The 11,987-nt window shown below is 36.4% G+C and overlaps 2 protein-coding genes and 1 long non-coding RNA gene across 3 annotated transcripts; 2 read left to right on the top strand and 1 right to left on the bottom strand.

Annotated features, from left to right (window-relative positions):
* Positions 1-1,185: 1,185 nt before the first annotated feature.
* LOC111607846 (gastrula zinc finger protein XlCGF8.2DB-like) lies at positions 1,186-1,893 on the top strand (the record flags this gene model as incomplete). The annotated part of the gene is made up of 1 exon (XM_023330054.1): positions 1,186-1,893. A coding segment is annotated over one exon (708 nt), but the record flags the coding sequence as incomplete, so codon positions are not given.
* Positions 1,894-3,443: 1,550 nt separating this feature from the next.
* Positions 3,444-4,635, top strand: LOC111607838. Its single transcript, XR_002752446.1, has 3 exons — positions 3,444-3,632; positions 3,724-3,810; positions 4,391-4,635. It is a non-coding gene; the product is annotated as an uncharacterized LOC111607838 (long non-coding RNA).
* Positions 4,636-8,318: 3,683 nt separating this feature from the next.
* LOC111607845 (THAP domain-containing protein 6-like) lies at positions 8,319-9,914 on the bottom strand (the record flags this gene model as incomplete). The annotated part of the gene is made up of 5 exons (XM_023330053.1): positions 9,732-9,914; positions 9,161-9,353; positions 8,917-9,030; positions 8,494-8,704; positions 8,319-8,383 (listed from the first exon to the last, which is right to left on the bottom strand). Coding segments are annotated over exons 1-5 (663 nt in total), but the record flags the coding sequence as incomplete, so codon positions are not given.
* Between the last annotated feature and the right edge of the window lie 2,073 nt (positions 9,915-11,987).

Below are 11,987 nucleotides of genomic sequence, written 5' to 3'. Positions count from 1 at the left end.
GCCATTGTTTCATACAACCAGATTAATCAGAATTTATGTATCAGAATCACAAACATTTTAAACTTGTTTATTCATTGTAAAGCTTCGTGTTGTTTTCACGTTGCCTATTTTACATATATTGTCCAGTTGATGTCACAGTAGAACAAATGAAGCACCGCGGTGCATCGGCTCATGAGTCGAATGATTGGATGGAGTTCCTCAGGGCTTCATGAAGCTGCATCTCACCATCACTACTTTTCATTGTTTCCTCTCCTGCTCTGGTCAAAACCCACAGGCCCAACCCAGTGCATGCTGGTCCTATACCAGTCCCTATACTTACAGAAAATGGACCCACAGTTCTTAATGTCTAACTTACAAAAGTAAATAACAAACACAAAGCAACAAAAACTAAACAATTATTAACCTGTAAATAAACTCTGTAAATAAACCCCAAAAATATAAAGTGAACTAAAGTCAAATTTTAATACAAATAAAAGTAATGATAGTTCCAAATGAAGTAATATCTTGAAATAATAAAATTTACTTGTAAATATTAACAACATTGGCAACTATTATTAATTTTATAATAAATAAAAATATTTAATATCCGTTTGTTTGAGAATTCTCCAATTGTCAGCTGGATTTGTCGCCTGATCTGTCTCTCTGTCTACGCTCTTAAATTTTTCAGTGTGGGTTTTTTCATTTTTTTCATTTCTGTCGTAAACAATGAACGATTTCTCCCATTTACTTCAATAAAATAACGATTGCTTTTTAAATCTGTTTTCTTGTCCAGATTGCCTGCAGTGTAACATTTATTACCAGGAGAGGAGATCCACTCTGGACCAGGAGGAGTTGGAACCTGTGCAGGTGAAACAAGAACAGGAAGAGCCTGAAGATCATCAGATAAAAGAAGAGCAGGAGGATCTAAAACACCAGCAGATAAAAGTGGAAGAGAAAGAAGTTTACTGCAGTCAGGGTGAAGAACAGATTGAATTAAAACAGGAGACTGATACCTGCATGGTGGTTCCTGTTGATGAGCAAACACACCACACTGAATCAGAACCAACCAGGAACCAAGTCATCTTCCAGGAAGCTGCTGAAGCTGAGAACCAAAATCAGGAAAGAAGAAAACCTTTCTCATGTGTCATCTGTAAAAAGCGTTTGACTTTCAAATCTGTTTTTGATGCTCATATGAGAACTCATACGGGTGAAAAGCCGTTTTCATGTGTGAACTGTGGAAAAAGTTTTAGTCTAAAACAGAGTTTAACTGAGCACATGATGATTCACACTGGTGAAAAGCCGTTTACATGTGTGAACTGTGGGAAAAGTTTTAATCGAAAACGGAGTTTAACTCATCACATGATGATTCACACTGGTGACAAGTCATTTTCATGTGTGACCTGTGGAAAAAGTTTCAGTGGAAAATATAATTTAACTCAGCACATGATGATTCATACTGGTGAAAAGCCGTTTTCATGTGTGACCTGTGGGAAAAGTTTTATTCGAAAACAGAGTTTAACTCAGCACATGATGATTCACACTGGTGACAAGTCATTTTCATGTGTGACCTGTGGAAAAAGTTTCAGTGGAAAATATAATTTAACTAAGCACATGATGATTCACACAGGTAAAAAGCCGTTTTCATGTGTGACCTGTGGAAAAAGTTTTCTTCAAGAACCGCATTTAACTAGGCACATGATGATTCACACTGGTGAAAAGCCGTTTTCATGCGTGACCTGTGGAAAGAGTTTTCTTCAAGAACCGCATTTAACTAGGCACATGATGATTCACACTGGTGAAAAGTCATTTTCATGCGTGAACTGTGGAAAAAGTTTCAGTGGAAAATATAATTTGACTCAGCATATGAGGATTCACACTGGTGAAAAGCAGTTTTCATGTGTGACCTGTGGAAAAAGTTTTTTCAAAAACATGATTTAACTCGTCATGTGATGATTCACACTGGTGAAAAGCAGTTTTCATGTATGACCTGTGGGAAAAGTTTTATTCGAAAACATGATTTAACTCAGCACATGATGATTCACACTGGTGAAAAGCCGTTTTCATGTGTGAACTGTTTAAAAAGTTTTAGTCATAAAGCGAATTTAACTAAGCACATGAGGATTCACAATGGTGAAAAGCCGTTTTCATGTGTGAACTGTGGAAAATGTTTTATTCAAAAATCGAATTTAACTACGCATCTGATGATTCACTCTGGTGAAAAGCCGTTTTCATGTGTGACCTGTGGAAAAAGTTTTATTCGAAAACAGGATTTAACTGAGCACATGATGATTCACACTGGTGAAAAGCCGTTTTCATGTGGAAATTGTGGAAAACGTTTTTGTCAAAAAAACCATTTAATTCGGCACATGAGGATTCACACTGAAAAGCCATTTTCATGTGTGACCTGTTTAAAAAGTTTTAGTCATAAAAAAAGTTTAACTCAGCACATGACGCGTCACACAGTTGAAAAGCTGTAGAAGTATGTTCCATACATGTCCTATGTTGTATTTGTTAAATGTGATCATTTTGATCTTCACATTTGGATACTTAGAGATGTTCAACCATGACACATTTTCCTTCATTGGTGTTTTATTTTTCTGGTATATTCTGTATCAATAAACAATAATGATAAACTGTATGTTATTGTATTAACTTACTGTTTATGTCAAACTGTATGTTGTGTGTGTACAACGTGAAGAGCAGAGGGCTCAGCACACAGCCCTGAGGAGTGCCAGTACTGATGCTGATAGATGAAGAGGCTTGGGGGCCCACTGACTATTTCATGCATTAACAGAGTTTGACCGGACATGGACTCCCTTCCAGAACATTCTCACATGATTGAACTTGAGGGATTGATTTGTATTATTCTGTACCATAGAGAGTGAGTGGGGTTTATTTTTGTAGTTTTTTAAATCAACAATAGAATGTATATAATGGTTGAGTATTTTAAAAAAAATCTACAAAACAGTATTTGTGTTAATTTTGTGTTTAATGTAAAATGAGATTGAATCTGATTTCATTTCTTTCAAATTATGTTAACCAGTTTTACTCTACCTAATTAAAATCTATTCAAATAAAAAAAAATCATTTGTACTTTAAAAAATGCAAAATTCACCGCAAACTAATTTTCATGCATTGATTGCACAAAGTACATGTAATTATTTTTAATATTTGCTTTTTATATTTGCTTTTGCAATATTTTGCTTTCTCTTGTTTTAGCTGTAATATTTTAATCTGTTCTGCTGCAGCATTTAGATTACTGTATTTTAATGTTGAAACTATTTTTATGTTTATATGTATTTTAGAAAGAAATAAAGGTGTAACATTTCATTTAACATTAAAAGTTTTGAGTTTTTCTTTAGTGTATGTTGTGCCTGATCCTTGAACCCAGTAGATGGTGGTACTACACCTGTACTGGTTGTAGCCACTGTGGTTCCTGTAACTGATGGGTTGCCGGTTCAAACTTCCCACATGTAACCCAGGTGTCCGCCATGACCCAATCACCTTCCCTTTAAGTTGATTGTCATGGGTGCTTCCGGGTTTTGTTTTTTCCTCCCCACCTTGCTGCTACTCACTGTTGGTTGTTTGTAAAACAACCTGGAGTTTCTGAATCGACTCATCACTCATTTAATCTCTAAAACTTGAAGATTGCGGTGAGTTGTTAAATACCATCTGACTTGACGTTGTATAGCATTTGCAATGATAGCGCCGCTAATATTTCCCTCCTGTTGAATCACTCGCCAGGTTGTGATCCATTGACAGCTGGTGAACCTTCCTGATCTGAGCAAGTTATCATTGCATCCACCTCATCAGATAATCCGTTACTCGACGGTGAGTAGATAATAGGGCGTTATTTTCGCTCTGCTGCGCCAGTTAGCATTAGCATTAGCTCTGATCCATCGACAATCAGTGGCCCACATCAGTTTAGTCTACTTATTAATTACTTACTTAATGAAGAATCACACTGTTGCAGCCGAATTAAAGACCACACCTTTAATATTTAAGGGTTTACCTTTCAACTTTAGATTTGATTATTTTTTCCATGATTTCTTTATTGGTGTTGCATTCCATGTTTTTGCAGCGATGAAATTTGGTACCTAATATGATTTAGTTTGTAGCTACTTTGATCAATCACATTTGTAAGTTGATTGATTTGATTCAATATTGGTTGTTTGTAACGACTGCTAATTATATTATCTAGGCAATTTTGAACTTGAATTATGAAGTGCGCTTTTTTTAAAAAAAAAGGATTTAAATTTTTCTTTTTATCTTCTCCTTTCTTTTTTATTTTTTCTATGAAGTTGTTAAAATATAGCAAGTACATATTTAATTGTTTTCTTGTCTCTTCCATTTAGTTTATATAAATATAATGTTTATATATGAACTTAATGTGTGTTATCTGGCCTTTTAGGTCAGGTTTTTCCCCCTTGCATTGACTCACTTGATGACGGAAGATGGCGAGCTACCCACCCACCCTCTGGTGGTAGGAAAACGGAACTACACTTTCCCTACAGAAACGAACTAAACTCTGAGTATTGAAAAGGGAACATAATTATTCTCTTTTTGTTCTTGGATCTATTGTGGACTCTATTACGTTTGAAGTATCACTGATTATTATTATAATTGTTTTTGTTGGTTTGTTTTTTTCCCCTTCTGTTTTTGGAAATTTATTGTTTTGTTTTGGTATTATTATTATTATTATTATTATTATTATATTATTGCCACTGCCATCAATAATAATAATTAGAAACTTTACTTTTTTGTATCAGTTGTATTAATTATTCACCCCACTCATGACTCCGTGCCGTACCTACTTCTGATTATACAAACTGGTTAACACTACACCTCGCAGTCAGATCTGCTCAGTTGAGAAAGGCGCTACACACATCCATCTCAGTTGTTGAGTCCTTGAGCAAGGCACCAAACCTGCCTTACCTGCTGTTAGTCAGAAGTCCGATGGTGCCGATTGTGTAGCAGCTTCTGTCAGTCTGCCCTAGGGCAGCTGGGCTACAATGTAGCTTACCACCATCAACATGTAAAGCACTTTGGCATCCTCTGCACTAGATAAATCGCTATACATACATTTACCATTGACTATACACTTGCATTTTGTCTTTTTGTTGTGTTTTGTATTAAACTTGTCCTGTCTGACAGTGTGACACTCAGCATTGTCGAGCACCAAGGTTAAGCCCTAAAGACTTGCATAAGTGGACCATTATGGCTTCCCCCTGATATTTACATGAAACTTTATTAGAAACTGCTTTGGGTTTATTTTATTAAATTGTAATGAGACGGAGAAGAAAGCTGGAGAGAAAAGAAAGGTGAGAAAAAAGTTTTATAGGGGCCCCCTCCTCTCACCCAACTTGATATAAAGGTGATCACAGAGAGGAGGGAGCCAGAGACCAAACCTGACAGACAGACCAGGCACACAGAGACAAGATCACATGTTCCCATTCTCATGTGTACACCCAGACATTCAAACCCATGTAGACAATGTCAAAATAAACAAAACAAAAATGGACGCCATACACCCACTTGCATTTCTCATACACAGAGATCCAACAACCAACCAGAACCAGGACCACCAGCTTAGGAATCATTCAAACCAAACCCCTATCCCAAGTCACAAAGCCAGCCTGCCAACCAAAGGATCCACCTAGTCCCAATGAAGAAGATCCAGCAGACATACAGGGCACTGGGTTAACTGAAAGAACCCCAACCCAAGAAATGGACCGACCGACTACTTCTTGAAGCCCATCAAGAAAATGCAGAGTGTGTGCAAAGCAGTAATCACAGCAAAAGGTTGCTACTTTGAAGAAACTAGAATATAAGGGGTATTTTCAGTTGTTTTAAACTGTTTTGTTTAGTGCATATTTCCACATGTGTTATTCATAGTTTTGATGTCTTCAGTGTGAATCTACAATGTCAATAGTCATGAAAATAAAGGAAACTCATTGAATTAAAAGGTGTGTCCAAACTTTTGGTCTGTACTGTATATGGTCTAAAAGTGATCTAAGCTTAGATTTAAAACTTATAAGATGATAAGTTTCTCTTTAAAACAAAATGACATTGTAACTGATGCTGTTATTTGTAAAATTATATTAACCAGTTCAACTCCACCTATGTAATAGCTTAATGAATAAATAAAAAATAATTACTTTTAAAATTCATTATAAATTAATTTTCATACATTGATGGTTCTTGATTTTAGAAAGTATGGTTGATTATTATTGTCTTCAGTAATTTAGTGTTTCTGTTGTCTTAGTTATATTTTTCTCTGTTCTGCTGCAGCTGTTTTCTATTATAGATCACCATGTTTCTAATGCTGGAACTAATTTAACCTCCACACATAGATATATTATTAGTGTCTTAGAAAGTAAGTAGAACATTTGCCTTTCCTGTGAAAATGTCGTGTTAGTGCTGAATGTTACTGCTGAAAATTGTAGAAACATTTGAGTTCAACTGCAGAACACTTGCTGAAATGAAATGAGTAGAAGCAGCAGAAAAAAGTTAAACAGTGCAAATCTGTCAGCTAAACTGAATAACTTAAAACCAGTACCAACAACGCTGCTTAAAAATTAAATATTGCATAGAAATGCTTACAAAGGTAAAGTATAAAATCATATATTGAATAATTTCAGTATTAAAGAGAGTAATAGCATTTAACCCATCTAGTGCAGTAGAAAGAAACTACAGTATTATTTAAATACCGGTAGAAAAATCAAATAGATAAAACCGTTAAAAGTCTTTTACACTCGACCACCAGCACCGCACAATTCAGTGAACAAGCCGGTGCTGATCGGCTCTCAATAAGCCACAGGATGGGCGGAACCAGCGGTAACTCCGAACAAAGCAGCAGCGATCATTGTGGATATACGGAAACTATAGGAAAGGTTCTGATCTGGTGGAGTGAAGAAACTGTGAAACATGTTGCGGGATGTAGGAGATACGAATCAGAAGACAATATTAACTTTGTATTTGTGGAAAACTGGAATACTAATATTGTATTTGTTTTATTTAGATAAAGTGGAAGAAAAGATTTTACGTCTTTCAAAGAGAACTGGCACTGTATGAGAAATCTTTAGATGTGATGATCGTAAGATCCACAAGGTGGCGGTAATGCAATGACATGAATGAACGACAGTCATAAAATCCCAAAGAAGAAGAAGAAGAAGAAGAAGAAGAAGACAAAGGTGGGGAGCACCATAGACATAATATATGGATAGACGCCTCATGGGCCGCTCTCGCCTATTGGAGCTGACGAGATTTAGGGCGGCCATCTTGGAGCGGTATACCACTCCACTCAGCCTTATATATTTGGCAGGCACAATAAAGGATCAGCGCATTTAATAGATCATAACACGCTGAATAGTAATCACATTTTCACATAATTAAATTTTAGGCATACAGCTATTAAAATTGCATGTATAGGAACGTATAGTTTAGCATATTTAAATAATTTTGGTGGAATACAATGTTTTAAAGTATGACATGTTTTGCAAGATACAACCAAAGATGCAATTTATTCACACACATTATGTATATATTCCGATAATCTCATATATACACACATACACACATGCATACTTATCTGTTGTGACAGTATTTACATATTCATTACATTTTTACACAATCTAATAGCCTTGAAGCATGGATCCATCATTACAAATACTTTCTCTCCAGTAACTGGATGTGGGTTTTCAGGGGTTCTTGTGGGTTTCCCTTCAGTTCACACCCAAGTTGGTTACACATGCTGATGTTGGTAGCATGCCCATCCATTGTTATACATAGCACCCGAATTCCTCGAGCATGCAGCTCCTCTAAAGCATGACTGACAAGTACCTTTTGTGTGTCTGGTGACAGAGACGCCGTCAGGTAGTACGCAATGGGAGCCTTCCAATGCCCTTGGAGGCCAACCACCATAAACATAAGAGCCTCAGTAGCAACCTCAGTCTCATTGTTTCCATCCCCCAGGTCCACGAAGCCAGACAGTGACTGTGTATGTAGATTATATTGCACATGTTTTCTGATTGCCATTGCATCCAAAATGAGTGCAACAAATCCATATTTAGCATGGTCTTCCTGGCATTTTCTCTCCAGCATGTCCAGCATCATCTTGTTCAAGCCAGGCCTGTCATCTACTGAACACAACCACCTGTAAAAAGTAGGAGGAGCATCAATATTTAACATGTTTGCAATATTAAAAGGTTAAATAAAATAAAAAAAACATTTGGGGAATATTAAGGCTACCTTTGTAATGTGTGCGGATGTGGGAGGGGAAATCTTCGCTTCTCTCTAAGGTATTTGTATGCCTTTGGGCCATGGAGATGAAGTTTGAGGGCAAACTCTCTATATTCGTTGGAGTATTCATGGCCCTTTTTCTCCATAAACTCTAGTTGTAGATCTGACAATTTAAGAGGAAAAAATATAAACTCTTCTTCTGATGTAGCTCAGGAGGAAAAATAAACATACAAGAAAATGTACATAAATTTTGAGGAATTAATTTTGAATTACCAGAGTAGAATTCAAGCCGTTCTTTGAGTTCTTCAGTAATGAGATTTTTTTCACTCAATTCCCCCAAAAGTGACTTTGCTGTGGTCTTTGCCTTCTTCTCTCTGGCCATGGTGTTTTTCTTGTCCCGCTCCAGATATTCCACTCTTGCCAACGCTCTCTTATGTTTTGCAGTGACAGCGGTAAGAGAAGCTGGCAAAGCATAGCAATGATCCTAAAGACAGAGAGATGGACATCACCCATCACTTAGACATCACTATGGCACACTTTCTTTCAGACGACAGCAGCACTGTGTGTGTCTTCAACTATGTTGGTTTTATTTGTTTTATTTGTGAGAACATTCAACATGAGGGTTAGAAAATAATTTAGATTTTAATATGATCTTGACCATTATGATATGATATTTACAATAGAAAAAATACTCACATCATTAGACTGAGGTTGCAGGTCTGAACTACAAGTTTCTGGGTCATCTTGAGAGGCCACATACTCACTACTTTGGGCTTTTGTGGAGGTTATTGTAGTTCTGTAGTTTTCAACCTTAAATGTAGAAACCTTATGAATATGGACTTCACAGTATATACTACCTGTACATAAACACACATATATCCCTTAAGGCTAACATTATGCACATTTATGAATGCTAATGAACTTTTAATAATGCACCTACTCTTTGAAGGTGAACTGGGAAGCTGAAAATTGATGGTATCACATCAGCTCTCAGTCTGACAATCTGACCTGTTTTGTCAAAATCCTCCGTTTTGAAATGCTCACTGCATAGTACAGATGAATCACTTGCAGTGAATCCATCCCTCCTCAAAGCTATTTCCCACCTCTTCCTCCTCTCTTTATCTTTTGGAAACCTTTAAAACAAAAACGTGATATCTGGGAGTGTGTACACAAAAACATTGTCCGAATGAGGTCCATGTTATTTGCAACGGTTGAAACTAAGGAGCCCTGTTGCCTGCTTAAGCTGAGCATTCAGAACAACGTTACACTCACTATTTTTGATCTTCATATTTTAAAGAACATAAAACTCCAAATTTGATTAAAATTTGTTGATAATGATAATTAAACAAAGCTACTGAAATTGTGAGTAGGCCTGTTTGAAACATATTCCTGTCATCAAATCTCCGGCTGAAGACCGATAGCTAACATTTGCTGTCATTTCGCTGGTGGGCATAAATACAGTACAGTAATATTACATTCACAACATACTAACAATAATATGTCATTCTTACTTGTGAAAAGTTATCCCCCGGTCCCTGACATCAACAGTTCGTAGATTTAAACACGAATAAGCCGAGCAGAACTGAGGCATCTTCTGTTGTTTTGGTTCAGCAAAGTACGAGGGTATACCGCTCTAAGATGGCCGCCGTATTTCCTGCGCCGGAGCGGCCAATGCGGCGTCTACCCTTATATTATGTCTATGGGGAGCACGGGATTCCGGGCATAAACTGGTTTGTGACTGGTTTAGGATGACAACTAAGGCAGATGGAGGTGGTGAGGATGATGATATGGATTTTGACGATTGGACTCCGGTAGGAAGAGGAAGAGGTAGAGGTAAAGAGAAAGTTTTGAAAGAGGATAGAGTAATTGGTAGCCAGAATAGTAAGCGAACTTTGGAAGAGTGCAGCTCAGATGAGGAAAATAGAGTGGTTAGGAAGAAAGTAACAAACGAAGAATTTAAGGTAATTCTTAAATTTAGGAAGGAGGATATGAATATTAACTTAAGTCCGATACAAGTTTCAAGAGAAATAAAAAAGAAAATAGGAGAGGTAGAGTTTGTTAAAACATTACGAGATGGAAACATGTTGATAAAATGCAAATCTGAAGACCAAAAGAATAAATGCTTGAAGATTGACAACATTTGCAAAAAAGTAGTTGGCGAGAAAGTAATTGTTGGAGAAAATAGAGTATCACGTGGTGTTATCACTGGTATTCCGCTGGAGGAGGATTTAGAAAGACTCAAAAAGAACATACAGGGGGGAGAAGTCCGAAGATTGAAAAGATTGTTGAAGCATGTGAATGGAGAAAAAATGGAGAGTCTATCGATTCTTTTGGAGTTTCAAGGAGAAGTCCTTCCTGATAAGGTTAAAATTGGATTCATGAGTTTTCCTGTGAGACCATATGTCCCTCCCCCTTTGCGCTGTTTTAAATGCCAAAGGTATGGTCATATTGCATCAGTGTGTAAAGGGAAGCAAAGATGTGCCAAATGTGGAGGAGATCATCGATATGATGAATGTGGAGTGGATGTACAAGTGAAATGCTGTAACTGTGGTGGTCAGCATAATGTAGCGTATGGAGGTTGCGAGGCAAGGAAAAAGGCAGCAGAAATTCAACAGCTGAGAACAATTAAAAACATCACTTATGGAGAGGCAACAAAAAGTATTCAAGAGAAAAGAGCGGTTCAAGAAAATCAACAAGTAATGTCTAGCATTAGGGCTGAGCCCAGTAAGATTTCACAATCTGGAATGGAAATCACAATGGATAAATTAATATTATTCATGGCATATGTAATCAACTGTACTGATCAAGTAAAACAGAAAACAGAAAAAATTAAAATTATAGTGAAAGGTGCAGAAAATTTTTTAGCCGTGAAGGATTTATCTTGGGAACTAATAAATAAAAGGCTTGAAATAGATGGAAAACAAGGTGGAGGAAGAATGTAATGATTATCTTACAATGGAATGCAAGAAGTCTAATAGCAAATGGACAAGAATTTAAAGGTTATATAAACTGTTTGGAAATTAAACCAGATATTATTTGTGTTCAGGAAACATGGCTTAAACCAGAGCTAGACTTTGTGATAGCAGGATATGATAGCATTAGAAGGGATAGGGAGCAAGAAAGTGGAGGAGGTTGTGTAATATTTGTTAAGCAAGGGATTCAGTATAGGTTTGTAGATAAAGGATCATCTTTAGAATGGATATCTGTGGAAATCTGGATTAATAAGGAATATATTAAGATATTAAATTTTTATAATCCATGTAAAAAACTGAATTTAGATCAAATGGAGGATATGTTTAAAAGTCTAGGTAGAAATCTAATTTGTTGTGGAGATTTTAATGCCTATAGCACTGTGTGGGGTCATAAAAATGATGCAAATGGAGAAGTGGTAGAACAATTAATGGATAAGAAGCAATTGGTTTGTATTAATGATGGAGAAGGGACAAGAATTGATATTAGAAATGGAAATGAGTCAGCACTAGATCTAACTCTAGTATCAGTGAATTTTGCCGGGATTAGTAATTGGAAAGTTTTAAAGGAATCTACATTAGGAAGTGATCATTATCCTATTGTGATTGAAATCGGTTTAGAAATAGGGAAAGATGATAATAGAAATATAGAAAGATGGATATTTAGAAATGTTGATTGGGAAAAATATAAAATAATAAGTGATGAAAAACTGCTAAAGGTTAATTTTGATTTGGATATAGATAGTGTAAACTCTTCTATTTGTGAAGCTATTTCAGGAGCAGCACATGGAACAATTC

The sequence above is a fragment of the Xiphophorus maculatus genome, unplaced genomic scaffold (assembly GCF_002775205.1).
Source record: "Xiphophorus maculatus strain JP 163 A unplaced genomic scaffold, X_maculatus-5.0-male Unplaced_Scaffold_BN000161F, whole genome shotgun sequence".
Classification (NCBI taxonomy): domain Eukaryota; kingdom Metazoa; phylum Chordata; class Actinopteri; order Cyprinodontiformes; family Poeciliidae; genus Xiphophorus; species Xiphophorus maculatus.
Note: the sequence above shows the minus strand (reverse complement) of the source record. Positions and strands in the feature narration are given on the sequence as shown.